Genomic DNA, 12,470 nt, shown 5'->3' on the forward strand with positions numbered 1-12,470 from the left:
AGATTTCGTGAATGAGATATATAATACAAATTTTCACTTTTCCCAATCCGTGAATCGTACCCCCACAACTTGGTTCTTTATAGAAATGGTCCTCTCATGCTCATGAGAAATACGATAAAGGCCCTTTTTTAAAAGGCGCACCTAACCCAATAAGATTCACCAACAACAACGTTGAATCTCACCTGAAAAGCCTTTCACTTTATTTCAAATTTCAGCAATATTATAATGAATATATATAATTAATACACAGACGCGAGCGCACGGAATTAATGGAAGAAAAAAATAAAAAATACATTAACGTCTTTTTTTGTTTTTTGGGACAAGAAGGAGCACAATTTAGCCACGAAACTAAGGGTCTTTTTGAGTTTTTTTTTTCCCTTCAAAAGTCTATTTAAATTATGTTTGAAATAATGTTTTTCAAATTTAATAAAAATTGCTTCTCGCAAATGGACTTTTGTAAAACATAAAAAGAAAAAACAAAACATGCACTGAGCTTATAATATGTAAATTACCAATACATAATTACGTACACCTTTTCTTACTGGTAGGGTTTTCTTTAGTAAAAAGGGATAGTTTTTACAGTATAACAAATTAATATTTTAATTTTTATTAGAAGAAATGTTTAATCGTGCTTTAAATAAAATTATTTTGTCTCAAAAAATACATGTGTTTGGCATGAAAAAAGGGTTACGTTCTTTCCTCTCCTTTCTATGAAATGCTTTACAAAAGATATAAGTGATTCTAATTATAACAATTTACAAGTCACCTTCTATAAAAAATTTATAGTTGATTTTATAAGTCATGATTCATAAAAAAAAATATTTCATTATTTTCTTTTAATTTTATACTTTCACAATTTTCAATGGTTAGATTAGAAAGAAAAAAATTATATGAGAAATAAAAGATTTGCAAAGATTACTCTGTATTTGATTAGGTTAAATTAGGAAATTTCTTTACTTTTTTGGACAACATAAAAAAGTTTAACCACAATAATTAGAAGTGACTCATAAATAAAATTAGATGTATTTTATATAAGTATAAAATATTTTATATTACTCTTTAATTTTAATAATATTCTTGAAAGTTGAAACTTGAGAAATCATGATCACCTTGTGCAAATAACAAAACCCTCTAATGTTTTTATTGGCTGCAATTTTTTATGATAATATTTATATCTCTTCAATTAATAAGCATATAATTAAAAAATTGAAATATTTTTTAACATATAAAAACATAATTCTCCCTCCCATTCTTAATATGAGGCAAAATTAGTAGTTAAATTTTGGCAAAATAAGATTAATTAAATTTATTTAACATTTTCATCCTTGTTTATTTATCATGATTTGAATTTTTAAATAATAACTTACTATACTTATTAATTTCAAAGAATCGTAAAAAAAAGTTTTACATTTTTTTAACTTTAAATATAACTAACATTTTTTTATAAGCACAAAGTTAGTTACCTTCATATTAAAAACTGGCGATGGTCTTCTTGAAATCATTTGCTATGACTAGAAGTTTTCAAATAGCATTCAACTAATATTGGGGGCTCTTCATTGTGATATTAGCTTTTAAATTTTTTTAATTTTTCTCATGCTCCTTCCATACTGCTAAGTTTATATGTTTTAATTCTGGTATTGTTTTTCTAGGCTTATTCTATTTGTGGAATTATTTTTTACCTTTTTTTGTTGTGCACAACATATATGCTCTGTTATTAGATGCAATATTTAAGGATTTTCACCTTTTAATATATTAATTTTTTTATATATATATATAAAAAAGTTTGTTAAATGAACTGAGTGAGTCAGCCAAAAGCAAAAGTCAAACCTACTATTAGGTTAATAGTAGTTCATTTCCATGCGACGCCCCTATACTTGCACCATAGGTCAGAGTCACGCTCATTTTTTTTAAAAATATTTTAACCAGGAAAAAAAAAAATTAAATACCCCTCCACGTCCACAGCGTCTTACATGTGACAGTGAGAGAATGCGGGCGGGTAGCAGCAAGTAAAAAAAAAAAAAAAAAACCTTTAATTTTATTCTTATTAAATATATATACTTTAAATAAAATATATTAGTATTTAGTAATTTTTCTTATATTTAGTAGAAACAAAAAAAATAATTAAGGTTTTTATATGATCAAAATGAATTCACTATAAATAATACTCGAAGAATAGAAAGAGAAAAGAATACTGAACACGTCATGAAAAAGCATTGAAACCTGTAGTAACATGTAAAGCAAAGTTAGAGTTGAATGAATAATCTTCACTAAAGTCCAATGGCTAACTCCAATCTATGGACTTACCAACAGAAAATTAAAAAAATATTGCAATAATGGCGTGCCAAGTTTTGGAAAGATTAGCGAACAAGAAACTAACTCATTTTTTTGTCTTGCCTCCTCTCGTTTTCAGTACCAGCTTTTATATACGGTTGGGGTGGCTGGGAAAGTTTATTTCTTTTTTGAATGCTCGCGTCGTCGTCTTCCTCTGTTAGGCTCACACGCAGCTTGTCACCAAAGTCCGTTCTTTCTCTCTCTGGCTGTCACTTGTTGTTTTTGTCTCTTGGCACTTTGTTGCGGGAAATATTGGCCCCACAGTTTCCTCTCTCTCTTCACTCACATCTATCTACGTTTCTTTTTTCTCCTCCTTTCGTGGGTGTTCAGTTTTAGACTGGCGGTTTGGTGGGGTGACTGGCAATGGCCGATAACACAGACGATATAGCGGAGGAAATCTCGTTTCAGAACTTTGACGATGACTGTAGATTGCTCGGCAATATGCTCAACGACGTTTTGCAGCGAGAAGTTGGAAGTATGTTCATGGAGAAACTGGAAAAAATTCGAGTTCTTGCTCAGGTTTACCTCTGGCCCCCTTTCACTTTCTACTTTCTCGGCTTTTTTATCTAGTCTATTTTCTGTATGATTCTAGCATCCGTTTGGTAATTTCGTCTTCTGATGGGTTTTCTTGGTCTGCGATAGCATAACTGTTTTCTGGTGTCTCCTTCTGGTAGCTGAGGAAGTGGACTAAGAAAAACGAAGTTTGAGTAGAATATGCACTTACTATTGTTGCATGAGAGTTTTGGTTGCAAGAAAAACTCAGCTGATGTCTAAATTAATCCATAAGGACCGAAGTAGACTTTGTATAGTTCTGAAGTCCTCGATTGCAAAATCTGTGTATAATATAGTCCTTTTAGAGATGTGAAATTATAGTTGGATTTCTCTATTATTCTCGCTAGCAGTAGCTAGTAATAATGTTAGGTTTCTTTGTCCAGAGTGCTTGTAATATGAGGCAGGCAGGGATTGAGGGCATGGCCGAACTGGTCGAGAAGCAGTTGGCTTCAGAGTTATCGGAGATGACGTTAGAAGATGCTCTGATTCTCGCCCGTGCCTTCAGTCATTATCTTACTTTGACGGGCATAGCCGAAACCCATCACAGGTAATTCTCATACTCTCTTTATAATTCTTCTGTTTCTTCCTCTTGAAACTACAAAATCATTTTTAGTTCAGAATAAGAAGACGGATAACATAATTTGCCGTACTGAAAATACTGTCCCAATCAATTTTGACAAGGTGGTGCAATCTCTTATAGGAATTTTGTTGTGCAGGGGTTCGTAAAGGACGGAATGTGCCGAATTTATCAAAATCTTGTGATGACACCTTTAACCAGCTGGTGCAGAGTGGAGTTTCCCCTGACGAGCTTTATAACACAGTCTGCAAGCAGGTCTGATCAGAATCCTTAAGTATTTTCTTTGCAAGCAATTATTTTCTTGCCAATTTAGTGGTATTAAATGATGGCGATTCACTTAATGTTCAGTATATTGTATTTTTCTAAGTTGTTGTTATTTTTTTGGTCGCTACAGGAGGTTGAAATTGTTCTCACAGCCCATCCCACACAAATCAATCGCCGTACTTTACAGTACAAACACATTAGAATTGCTGTGAGTTTTTGTCTTAGTCTGATGTTAATAAAATTACTGAAGGCTTGAACATTAAATCTCATATATCATCTAAAATTTTTTGTCTGCATCCTAATTCTTTTCTGTCCATGCAGCATCTTTTGGATCTTAATGATCGACCTGATCTTAGTTTTGAAGATCGAGAAATGGTGATTGAAGATCTGGTAAGGTTCTTGAGCAATATTTTCACTCTAGAGAAAGTCACCGTGGTGTGAGGGTAGTAGATCATCTCTCTAACGGTGAAACGATTAGTATGAATCCTATTTCTACTTTTATTCTTAAAAATCATTATTGCTTTGGTAGGTGAGGGAGATAACTTCAATATGGCAGACAGATGAGCTTAGGCGTGAAAAACCCACACCAGTTGATGAGGCTAGGGCTGGTAAACTGCATAGTAGATATGTCAGCCCTTGCATGCTTAGGTTCATCGTAAGAAAGAAAATAATAGTTTGTCATATATTTTCAATTTTCCTAGGTTTGAATATTGTGGAGCAGTCACTATGGAAAGCCGTGCCTCATTACTTACGTCGTGTTAGCAATGCTTTAAAGAAGGTCTAGTATCTTCGTTTTGTATCAATTAACTCGTAGATTCTTTGCACGCGTAATTTATTTAATTTCCTCCCGCTTTTTCTTCCCCTTTTGAGATTTTCAATAACCTGTTGTGTATTGCAGCATACAGGAAAACCACTTCCATTAACTTGTACTCCTATAAAGTTTGGATCTTGGATGGGGGGTGATAGAGATGGAAATCCAAACGTGACAGCACAGGTTCTTTTATTTTTTTATTTATTTTGATGTCTGTTCTACTCTTCATGTTAACTGTATGTGTTACCTGATTTTGTCTTCCAACAGCTATGGAGTGTTTTCTCCATGGGTTGAGAAGTTTTCATAGTAGTGTGAGCAGAGTTGACTTTGTAATAACAATTTTACAACTGAGAGTTAGAACATTCCATTGCATTTGTCATCTAGGATAAGAAAAGTTTAATATTTAATAAAACTGCTAATCACATGTTAATTACTGTCTTTCCACTTATGGAATGTTTGCTCAGAATGGTGGCAGGATTTACTTTCTGACTAATTTTCTGAACTCTGTATTAAAAACTCCATACTTTTCTTCATTGCAGCGTGTAAATCTTTCTGAATGCTGTAAATTTTAATAGTATAATGGTTTACATTGGTTATTCACTTTCCTTCAGGTCACAAAAGATGTTACACTTTTATCAAAATGGATGGTGATTGATCTCTATTTTCGCGAAGTCGATAACCTTAGATTCGAGCTGTCTATGAATCGGTGCAGTGATGAGTTGTTAAGGCTACACATAAAATCTGGAAGAAGTTTACATGTTAAATTTTGTATTCAGTGATATTCTTTTCAATACTAATGGCATTGGGGCACAGATCTTTGATTTCTTTTATTTGACCAATGCAGGCTGTCTGTTCTCAAGAAGATTTGAATTCATAACATTAGTGCAGTTGAATCTTGATAATTTGATTTGTTAGATTATCATATGAACAGAAACATTTTTTGATCTCCTCAAAGCTTGAACATTTGTAGTTAACATCATTGCAGGTTCTTTGTAACAACTAATTTATGGACTTTAAGAAATGATAATAGACTGAGGCACACGTACACAAATTACTCTTGAATTTGCCCAGTTCTTAATTTCTGATAATTTAATGAATGACATTTTGCTATATCTTTGCTTTCTTGTTTTGGTAATGGGAGTAATCCTGCTTGCTTGGTAAGTCAATCTTTTAACCATCACGTCCAATCCACTGTCTCAAATCTCAAGTCCAACTCAGTTATCTGATATTGATATCATTATATGATCAGTAAAAGTTTGAGAGCTGCTTGCATAGTTTGTATGACTGTTTTCTCAAACAGTTGCCGGGGTGTGTAGAATTCATGTCAGTGTGGCATGAACCATAACTTTGTTACGATGTTTGGTTATTTATTGGGGAGTTTGTACATGATCTTCTGAATATGGTTTTGTTTAAGAACCTTATATGTCTTCACACAATCATCTGCACACACCTTTATGAACTGTTCATCAAGACCATGGCTTGTCATTGTTATATTCGTAAAGATACGTTTGATACTTCTAATCTAATTTACTTCTAATTCTAATGGTTGATGTCACTTCTACCTTCCCAGAAGCTCTCTCTGAGGATCGCCATGAGGATTGGAATCATCTATGAATAGAAGTCAATTCAAACATTATGGTCAACAAGCTCCACTTCCAACACAACTTCCAGCTAAAGCTCATTTACCCTCCTGTGCTGGTATACATAATTGTAGCTGAAACTGCTTCATCTAGTTCCCCCACTACATGCGAGAGGAGGAGCCAGACTAATTAATTCATGCTAATATATGGGATATAACTAATACCCTTCCTCGCCCCCATCCTATTCCCCAGGATCAATGTAGTATATTTCATTACTACGATTAATGATTAAGTTTTGGTATATCTTTTCATGTAGAAAATGGTGAATCTCAGTATCCTAGACTGGATATTCCAGGAAAAGATTACATGCCGCCGAATCATGAGGTAGAATTGTGGGGTTTCTGTTTTTACAGTTGCATTGTTAGTCCAGAAATATGAATAATTGACCATAATAATTCTAGATAACCTATGTATTTTTCATCATAGGATGGTGATTATCTCTTCTAGTTCTACAACATTCAAGAGCGACAACCATAACAGTCATGCATCACCAAGTTCAGAATATTTGAGCACTTCTCAAGTGCCAACAAATCTACGCACTAGTCAACCACATACTCCAAGGAAATTTTATGCTGACTCCCAAACAGGAAGGTCCAGTTTTCAGAAGCTTTTGGAGCCAAAGCTCCCTCAGCTTCCTGGAATTGCTCCTTACAGGGTTGTCCTTGGGAATGTAAAAGATAAGGTAATTGATTCTGTTTTACTTCATCGGTAAGCGCTTCAAATTTGACTATTGAAGCTGATATTCAATGTTTGGTGTTTGTTCAAGATTAACTATGTTTTGCTGGTTTCTTGGACCTGATATGTTCTTGATATATTCCTAGCATTTCCATACTATCTATGATGACTTTAAATGAATCGCAGTAGACACTAGTTTGAAATTGAAATAAGTGATTTTGCTTAAAATGTATGTGTTGGGTGCGAGGAAATGCTGGCAAATGGCAATTGAAAAGTAAAGTCACATGAACGAGACTGTTTTGAAGATAGATTAGTGGTGAAATAAATGAACAATATATGCTGTCTTTTCTCTTATACTTATCTGTTCATGTGTTAGCTTATTTTTTTACTTTGAGGATTGGAAGGGAAGGCATCAAAATGACTTGGGAAGAAGCATTTGGGATTATATGTTTTAATGAGAAGTTTTGTAACTGACATTGTATAGTATCATTTTCCACAGCCGTAATTTGATTGTGTTAATATATATTTAATTTAATTGTTGAAAAGTAGGGTTCTGATCAATGGCTTTTTGTTGTCCAAGAATTAATATATACGCATTATTACGGGCTCGCAATTGCTTATTTCTTTGGTGAAAGTCCTTCAGAAGGAAAAAAAACATGTATGGATAACTCCATCTACTTTGGTAACTCTATGGTGCGGCAAATAATTGTGTGCCTGTAATATAACATGGATTCATGAAATAATACCTGCACTCATGCTTTATGAGGGGACAAAGTAATCTTGATTAGTACCACTCGTCAAAGATGTGCCTCTGATATTAATTCATTTCTGAATATTATTTATGTAACCCAGATTTTCTGAGTCGTAATTTTCATTGGTAGTTCAGAATGATCACTCTTTCATAAGATTCTAAATGCATCTATATTCTGTCTCATGTGCTCAGCTTCTAAAAAGTCGTAGACGGTTGGAGCTTCTTCTTGAGGATAATCCATGTGACTATGATCCTTCAAGTTATTATGAAACAACTGACCAACTTTTGGAGCCTTTGCTCCTGTGTTACGAATCTCTGGTGCTCTCTCTCTCTCCCCACTTTTTTTTTCCTTCACTGTAAGGTTGTCTACAGTCAGTGTTAAACTTTTGATTTGTGCAGCAATCATGTGGATCTGGGGTGTTAGCTGATGGTCGACTAGCTGACCTGATCCGAAGAGTTGCTACCTTTGGAATGGTGTTGATGAAGCTTGACTTGCGTCAGGTCTGATTTATATTGGTTACTTATTAATTCTTGGGTAATCAGTTGTGGACTTAAACAAGGAATATGACAGGAATCTGGTAGACATGCTGAGACACTTGATGCAATTACCCAATATTTGGATATGGGAATTTTTAGTGAATGGGATGAAGAAAAGAAACTGGACTTCTTAACTCGAGAACTGAAAGGGAAGAGGCCACTGGTTCCTTCCAGCATAGAAGTGAGATGGCATTCCACGTTACCTCTATAATTTCAAACTATTTTAACCCTGTTCAATTTGTTATTTGTTATTGTTAAATTTGATTAACAGTTCTCAACATGATTTACTTATTTGTTGCATCTTTCTTGGTTTTACTAATGATCACAATCATCATTTGTTCCTTTTAGGTTACTCCTGATGTTAGAGAAGTCTTGGATACCTTCAGAATTGCAGCTGAGCTAGGGAGTGATTCACTTGGAGCCTATGTGATTTCAATGGCTTCAAATGTATGACTAATTGCTATTAGTCTTAAAATATGCAATTTCAATTCTAGATGCTTATCTCACTTGGCATTTTGACATTAAATAAAATTAAGTGCTTTGACAATCATCTATGCCTACTTGTTTTTTTTTTATTGTTGGTGTTTGGTTTTGCAAGAAAGGTGATTTTTTATGTCCTGTCCTGTTTTGAGAAATTTTGTATGAAAAACAGTTAGTTGCATTTTCATCCCAAGCCTATGAAGATAGCATCTTGCATATAGTGGATTAAAACATGCATATGAAACTTTCCTGACAGAATCGATGTTCTGCTTCAAAAAATTTACGTTGGTAATATGGACTGACACTTTTGATTTTGAGCATTACTTGATCATTAGGCGAGTGATGTTCTTGCAGTGGAGCTTTTACAGAAAGATGCACGGCTTGCTGTTAGTGGGGAGCTGGGAAGAGCATGTCCTGGTGGAACGTAAGTATTAATCTGGTCATGAGGATGCTTGAGGATTAAAAATTCATCTTTTCTGTTTACTGAAGAGTTGAAATAAGTGGGTTAATAAATATTAACTAAGCTATATACACATGTAAATGTTGGTTTATGCTTGTATACTTGTCATGTTCAAGAAGCTTGGGGTATTTTTCTGCCTAAGTGTTAGGAAAGTGAGTAGCAGTGATGAAGCTGTGTGACAGAAAATGTGGCAAATATTACTTTAGGAGGAAATAATTTATTACTTCTTATTGCCTTTCATTAGTTTATTAGTTTTGTTGTTTTTCATTTAACTTTTGTAAGTTTCCTTCTTGTGAAGGAAACCAAGCAGCAAGTGAATTCTTATTACTTTTCATTAGTTTATTAACTTTTGTAAGTTTCCTTCTTGTGAAGGAAACTAGGCAGCAAATGGATGTTTCCTTGTTAGGAAGGAAACCTCATGCTTATAAATAGCATGACTTGTATTCAGGAAGAGGAATGAATGTTTGAAGCATTATGATTTTCTGAAAGCTCCCTCTCTCTCTTCAATTCTGCATCTCTCTTCTGTTCTCCCTCTCATATTTCAGTCACTTCTCTCTCTTTTCACCTTCTCTATTCTCACTTCCCCTCCACCTCCCACTCTCTATTTCTGTTTCTTCTCCCTTATCCTATTCTGTTCAAATCAGTGTGAGCGTGAGTGTTTGTGTTTTACATCACTGTGGTACTTGTCCGATCTTTTTGAACAGAATGTAGCTCCAGTTGTGAATTGTGATTGTTCATTATTTGGTGAAAAATTAAAGATTCCGTGAAAAAAAAGAGAAAATTTGAGACTGCTCCGTGACTTGTGTGTTGACATGCATGTTACAATGAAAATGCTCACTTTACAGTCATTAATGGGGTTACAATGTTTTGACCTTTATTGACATGCATATCTAACGTCTCTTTTAGGCTGCGGGTTGTTCCACTATTTGAAACTGTGAAGGATCTGAGAGGAGCTGGTTCAGTTATTCGAAAACTTTTGTCAATTGATTGGTATCGTGAACACATCATTAAGAACCATAATGGCCATCAAGAGGTAATTTTATATATGTGATTCATTTTATAAATTTGTGGTATGGCTTTGTTGTAAAGAGTTCCCACCATGGTACTATAAATTTTTACTTGAAGGTTATGGTTGGATATTCTGATTCTGGTAAAGATGCTGGGCGATTCACTGCTGCTTGGGAACTTTACAAGGCTCAGGAGGACGTCGTAGCTGCTTGCAATGAGTATGGCATTAAAGTTACTCTGTTCCATGGCCGTGGAGGGAGTATTGGTCGTGGTGGAGGCCCCACATATATGGCTATTCAGTCCCAGCCACCTGGCTCTGTGATGGTGAGTTATACATCTACACCTCAGAACTTTTGAGCCTCATTTTCCTTTCAAAATTTTATTGGGAGTCACAGATATAAAAATATTATTTTCTGCTGTGTGAAAATGAAACTACATAGCAATGGTTTCTGGTACATAGATACAGTCCATCTGTTATATATATCAGCGGTTGGATCCTCATTTCTTGTGGTCACTAGGAGGATATTTACTATCTTCATCGGTTTATTATTGAAGGTTTAAATTGAAACTTGACGTGCTTGCTTGTTTTTGTAGTTCACACCGTCAGAATTTTAATTTTTTGTTCTTAACAATGAGACTCTTAAGATGAAATTTCTTCTTGCTTGAAACTGTCAGAAACCATCATTTTTTTTTTTTGGCCACTTATCATAAAATATCAATAGTGAATAATAGTTGACAGTTTTACTTTGAAGAGGAGCTTGTTCAACTATGATTGAAATTTAGATTATGGTCCTACTGCTTTTTTAGGATCATTTCTGCCTGCTTCTAACGGGTTCTATCTAGCTCCATCTGCATGGAACGTTTGAAAGCACTAATTTGGCTTTTAGTAAACTGTACTAATCACCAGCAGTGCTCTAAAACCTAGAATTATCTTGTGTTTTACTTGGTACATTGCAGGGCACCCTTCGTTCTACAGAGCAGGGAGAGATGGTGCAGAATAAGTTTGGATTGCCACAGATAGCTGTGAGACAGCTTGAGATATACACAACAGCCGTGCTGCTTGCAACCCTTCGTCCACCTCTCCATCCCCGTAAAGAAAAATGGCGTAATCTCATGGAAGATATCTCAAAAATTAGCTGCCAATATTACCGAAGTGTAGTATATGAGAATCCAGAATTCCTTGCCTACTTCCATGAAGCCACACCTGAAGCAGAGCTTGGCTTCCTTAACATAGGAAGTCGCCCCACAAGAAGAAAGAGCACGAAAGGAATTGGACATCTTCGCGCCATACCGTGGGTGTTTGCGTGGACCCAAACCAGATTTGTTCTTCCAGCTTGGCTTGGAGTTGGAGCAGGTTTAAAAGGTGCTTGTGAGGAAGGACACACAGAAGAGCTACAAGCCATGTACAAAGAGTGGCCTTTCTTTCAATGTGCATTAGACCTTATAGAGATGGTTCTGGGGAAAGCAGACATTCCTATAGCCAAGCACTATGATGAAGTCCTTGTGTCAGAAAAGAGGCAAGAACTTGGCCGTGAACTAAGGGAGGAGCTCAAAACAACAGAGAAGTTTGTACTGGTTGTTAGTGGACACGAGAAACTTCAGGAGAACAATAGGATCTTAAGGAGGCTAATTGAGAATAGACTTCCCTTTCTAAACCCCATGAACATGCTGCAGGTGGAGATACTCAAGAGGCTTAGACGTGATGATGACAACCATAAAATCAGAGATGCTTTACTCATCACCATAAATGGGATTGCTGCTGGAATGAGGAATACTGGTTAACTCAACTTCTCAAGAGAACTTTGATGTACGCTCTCAGTTTGAAACTCGACTCAACCTAGCTTGTTTGATGACTAGTTTTTAGTTTTTAGTTTGCAAAGGAAATGTCGGTGTATATTATAAAGATGAGTAAAATCTTAAGCGCATAAAGATGGCTAGTTTTCTGCTTTTTAATTGCCGGTGTTGATGAATGTTGTTGCTCTTCTGTGCTTTTCTCCGGGAAAAGAAATGATGATGTAGATTTATGGAGTCCAAAGTGTACCTTTTAAGTTGCACCGATGCGGAAACAGAGTCATACCAGAAAGGAAGAGGAGCGGGGGGAAAAACGCTTAGACCGCATTCATAAAAAAGGAAATTTCAATTTTTTTTTTATTCTCTTTCATCACTCACACACAATGTGAGAAGTGGAGCATGCATTTTCGGTTGTGTAATCTGTACACTCATTCATTAAAATGGGAGGAGGGAAAAATCACATTTAACGACCCGGGTTTCTTACATTTCAAGATTTAAACTTTCTCATTATACCAATAAAGCCTGATGGGCTTGTATTGGGCCTTGGTAGATAACCCAACAAATAATTTACGTGTGCAAGTAGCCAAGACTCA

The 12,470-nt window shown here is 35.2% G+C and overlaps 1 protein-coding gene across 1 annotated transcript; it reads left to right on the forward strand.

Annotated features, from left to right (window-relative positions):
• Positions 1 to 2,561: 2,561 nt before the first annotated feature.
• LOC129311240 (phosphoenolpyruvate carboxylase 4-like) lies at positions 2,562 to 12,039 on the forward strand. Its single transcript, XM_054953383.1, is given in 22 exon segments — positions 2,562 to 2,850; positions 3,267 to 3,429; positions 3,600 to 3,715; positions 3,855 to 3,932; positions 4,046 to 4,114; positions 4,254 to 4,332; positions 4,426 to 4,502; positions 4,623 to 4,718; positions 5,147 to 5,274; positions 6,098 to 6,138; positions 6,141 to 6,233; positions 6,432 to 6,499; positions 6,602 to 6,610; positions 6,612 to 6,857; positions 7,794 to 7,919; positions 8,001 to 8,102; positions 8,173 to 8,319; positions 8,487 to 8,585; positions 8,954 to 9,042; positions 9,985 to 10,111; positions 10,204 to 10,410; positions 11,044 to 12,039. Coding segments are annotated over 22 exon segments (3,141 nt in total). The 5' UTR covers positions 2,562 to 2,694; the 3' UTR covers positions 11,869 to 12,039.
• Positions 12,040 to 12,470: the final 431 nt, after the last annotated feature.

Source organism: Prosopis cineraria, unplaced genomic scaffold (assembly GCF_029017545.1).
Source record: "Prosopis cineraria cultivar Desert tree isolate PC_DT_omini unplaced genomic scaffold, ASM2901754v1 PC5, whole genome shotgun sequence".
Taxonomy (NCBI): Eukaryota; Viridiplantae; Streptophyta; class Magnoliopsida; order Fabales; family Fabaceae; genus Prosopis; species Prosopis cineraria.